The sequence below is a fragment of the Eurytemora carolleeae genome, unplaced genomic scaffold (genome assembly GCF_000591075.1).
Source record: "Eurytemora carolleeae unplaced genomic scaffold, Eaff_2.0 scaffold1560, whole genome shotgun sequence".
NCBI classification, from domain to species: domain Eukaryota; kingdom Metazoa; phylum Arthropoda; class Copepoda; order Calanoida; family Temoridae; genus Eurytemora; species Eurytemora carolleeae.
This window is the reverse complement of record NW_019397453.1, coordinates 22,458-26,957: the sequence shown is the minus strand read 5'-3', so window position 1 is coordinate 26,957 and position 4,500 is coordinate 22,458. Positions and strand designations below refer to the sequence as shown.

General features: G+C 36.1%; 1 protein-coding gene across 1 annotated transcript in view; it reads right to left on the bottom strand.

Annotated features, from left to right (window-relative positions):
* Positions 1-2,291, bottom strand: part of LOC111714378 (serine/threonine-protein kinase tricorner) — a gene marked incomplete at its 3' end in the record, with an annotated part of 42,446 nt that extends 40,155 nt beyond the window's left edge. The window contains 2 exon segments of the mRNA XM_023489471.1: positions 365-779; positions 2,167-2,291. Coding sequence (XP_023345239.1) covers positions 365-728 — 364 coding nt within the window.
* Positions 2,292-4,500: the final 2,209 nt, after the last annotated feature.

The window sequence follows — 4,500 nt, the reverse complement described above, 5'->3', positions numbered from 1 at the left end:
CCCCACGTACATTCTATTATAGACTGTTACTGGCCTAGAATTAATATTTCGAGTTTTAGGTTCAGCAAAGATCTTATAGAACTACAGGATACATGGGATACAGAGGATACAGGGGATATTTGCTCGATATAAGCGATACAGTGAATACAACAGATACAGAGGTATACAGGGGATACAACGGATACAGAGATATACAGGGAATACAACGGATACAGAGGTATACAGGGGATACAGGGGATACAAAAAGTCACAAAGAGATACAGAATTCCTGAGCCTGGATGTTTAACCAGTTTCAATAGCAAAAAGATGCAGAACTGACGTCTGACATCTTGGATTTTTATTAAATATATATTTTTTTAAATACCTGAGTCACTATCTGAACTTGAGTCTAGGAGAAGACTACAAGGACTAGCAGGAGGACTGGGGGTGGACGGAGCACTCGTCCTTGACTTAGCAGGTCCACTCGTCCATCCGCTAAACGGACTACCACCCTTCCCAGGACTATCCTTTCCTTTACGGTCCGCATCCGAACCCCTTTTAGTCCCACGAGCTATATCAGGGGTTCTGAGTTTAGTTGGTAACCCTAGCAGGGCTTCTTTGGCCTCTTGGAAGGGAGAGGTTGCCCGGCAGGGAGGGGAGGAGGCCGGAGGCAGGTTGGAGGGTGAAAAGGAGGCTGAGGAGGAGAACGGGTTGAGGGATGAGGAGGATGTAGAGAGAGGCGATGCCATGGGGGAGGTTGTGTAACTTAAAGGAGAGGTGGGTTGGCTCTGGGTGGCATCCTTTAGTATAGAAAACTTGTAATTGGGATTAAAAAAAACTGTTCTGTTCCCTAAGTAACCCAAACCCCTCCCTCACCCCCTTGAATGCTGATCCTAGAATTATTCTGTATTTTATTATCAAATATTTTGATGATATTCATGATAATTTCAATGCCAAGATGAAAAAGGTAAAATGTCAATAAAGGAACTGAACACTCGCCACAAATTCTAATTTTCTAATCCCTATATTTTGATGATATTCATGATAATTTCAATGCCAAGGTAAAAAAGGTAAAATGTAAATAAAGGAACTGAACACTAATTCTAATTTTCTAATCCCTATATTTTGATGATATTCATGATAATTTCAATGCCAAGATGGATAAGGTAAAATGTCAATAAAGGAACTGAACACTAATTCTAATTTTCTAATCCCTATATTTTGATGATATTCATGATAATTTCAATGCCAAGATGGATAAGGCAAAATGTCAATAAAGGAACTGAACACTAATTCTAATTTTCTAATCCCTATATTTTGATGATATTCATGATAATTTTAATGCCAAGATGGAAAAGGCAAAATGTCAATAAAGGAACTGAACACTAATTCTAATTTTCTAATCACTATATTTTCGAACCCTGATGTTGTAAAGCTTATAAATTTCAAACTGAGATCTTTTTATAACAAATTTTATATTTTGAAAATCATCAGGTTGCAGATTATAAATAAACGTTCGTAGCGAGTAATAAGTCCTTTTCGCAGGTTTTTACATTTCACAAAAGTATAAAAACTTTATTTTGCCATCGATCTCTTTAACACATTTTACAGTTGGATAGATGTAATACGAGCCTTGAAGGATAAAAATAGAAGAGACCTCACAACCTTCAAGATTTAACAGGAATTACGTCATAAAAATCAAATTAAAGGGAACGCTGACGGTATTTCAGGTGACCCTGCATGTCCGATTCACAACGGTAAAAAAAAAAGACCTTTGTCTGCACAAAGTCATTTTAGTTTTTCTTTCTAAAACCTGATCATTTTTAATTACGATTCTCTATAAATGTGATTTTAATCAGCAAAGACATTGATGATTTTTACTCAGTCATAACCAGAAAGAACCGGAATTAATTGAACGTTAATCAGACGACTTTACATATACCTCTGCTGTCAATTTTAAATTGTCAAATAAGGCAGACCACATTTTGGAAATGGCATGACTAAGGCTATTCTGTTATTATTGATTATTTTTCATCCATCATAATTCTAAAGTTAAGTTGTCAAGCTTCGAGTCTTTCTGATTAGGACTGTAGTTAATTCGATAAAAAGGCAGCGTTATGAATTAAACAGGCAACGCTTTAAATTGAGAGTAGCTAGGTAGACTGCCCCTTTAAGTTTTCTACATCCCTGGGAACAGTTCAGCCGAAGATTAGGGGTTTCTGATCTACTTGTAAACCTAAACACATCATCATAAATGATACCAGGATACCAGGATACCAGGGATACCAGGATACCAGGGATACCAAGATACAAAGATACCAGGATACAAGGATACCAGGATACCAGGATACAAGAATACCAAGGATACAAAGATACTTGTATACAAAGATACCAGGATACAAAGATACCAGGATACCAGGATACAAGAATACCAAGGATACAAAGATACTTGGATACTTGGATACAAAGATACCAGGATACAAAGATACCAGGATACAAAGATACNGGCATCCCTCTAAAAAGACGATAATAAATCAGTATCTTTAAACGGTTAAATCCCAATTCAAATCATGTATTTTAGTCAAACACAACTTGTTGTTAAGAGTCACCCCCCTCTTTTACTACACTTTGATGGCTGGGTCTGTAAAAGCTTTCCTCAATGGCATCTACTAATAGTTAACATGGGTTGAAGATAAAAAAGTAAGGATGAAGAGATAAAATTATTTAAAATTGCATTCTCATCATTCAAATGTAGAAATAGCGCAAAATTCGTTTTATTTATATAATTTTTTAAACAAACTTTGTAAAACATGCAGGATGTTTTACATATTACAATAAGCTTTAATAAACAATAGATCCATAGAGAGAAAATTTAAGATTGTTACATTTTACAGAGCCGGATAGGATTATTATCTAGAGCTAATCTTACTATAAATATAAAATTTAAGTCCCAGCCCGACCAAAGAATGGAATTACTTCTTATTATTATTAATAACAACAAACACTTCTGAACTTTTTATAAAAACAATGAACATACCAAATCATAAAATACAAAGTTCTGTTATTATCAATGTTTAAGATTAGGAGAATAACCCACTCCAAAAGTTAAAGGTAATTTCCTGAAGAACGATTTTTGGATCCCCCCCCCACCTTTTGATGTAACCTAACCCTAAATAAATTATTTATTAATTGAAAATTGTTGAAAAAGTGGTTATGTACAAAATTGATAGGAGGGGGTCCAAAAATCGTTCTCTAGGACAGATCCTGTAAATATACAAATCGCATTTCCTCTTTTTCCACTCTTTTAAGGGGGGGAGTATTCATTCTTCGAATCCTGTCTGCGCCCCTGCTTTATTGCCCCCACTTTTTTGTGAAAATTACTGTTTAAAAGTTTTAAATTTTCTCCAAAAAATTTTCTTATTAAATGTTAATTCCTTGTCTTTGCTATTCTTTCTCCTTTTCAGATCGTAGAACTTCATATTCACTAAACTCACTATATACGAAATAGTTAGATTTGAAACTTCTCGACACTAAATACTTTAAACGTAACTTTCACGTCGCCGGGTACAGTCAATTGTAACGATCACTAAATTTATTTCAATTCTTTCAATCCGATCGATTTTTTTAAAGCAGCGCGTAACTTAAATTGTGTGTGAAAGCTTCTCTCAAATTTGAAGCTCCATAGTGATTTGTTCAATCAACTCTAGCAGACTAATTCAGAACGAAGTTCGAACGTGCACTGCACACTTGTGGGGAAGAGAGTTGCGCCGCGCTCCCCTAAGGCAGGCACAGTATACGAAAGATAGATAGATAGTATAAGCGGAAATCAGCTGATCGCTAGCAGACGGAAAGCTTATCGACGTGTGTGTGTGTCTGTGTCCGTACTTTGTATATCTAACTGTTTAAAGCCTGTAGGCCGTTGAAAGTTTAATGGCAAAAAAACGGAAGAAAGAGGGGGATGACCCCTTGTAAAACTTAAAATTATGTAAGTTATACTAGCTTGGGAACCCGGCTCTGCCCATGGGTACTCATTATCAGGCGCGCAACTAGACATTTGGTTAGGGGGGGGCTAGGTGGAAATATTTCGCGCGAAGCGCGAAAAATTTTTTTGGCCCCCCCCTTAACATTTTTAGGGGGGGGCAAGAAAAATGTGTGTTATACTTAAACAATAAAAAACTAACCTTTCCAACCTGATATTCAGTAAGTCAACACATCTGATATGAAATAAAACAAGAAATCTATTCTGGTCAGGGGCGGATACAGGGGGGGAGGCGGAGGAATTCGCCCCCCCCTGAATTTGGAATTTTTTGTTCCTATTTTCAGAATAGCTTCTATAATAGCATGGTTAATTGGGAAAGAAACCCTAGTGCAAAACAGGAAAAATATCTGTCTTGATAAACTATAATGTGTGAAAAGTTAAAAATCTAGTTTTTTAGTCTTTTGTCATTAATTTTCACTCTTTTTGAGTCTTTTAAGTCAAAAAAAATTTTCGCCTGTACCGCGATTTTTGGTTCCTAATTA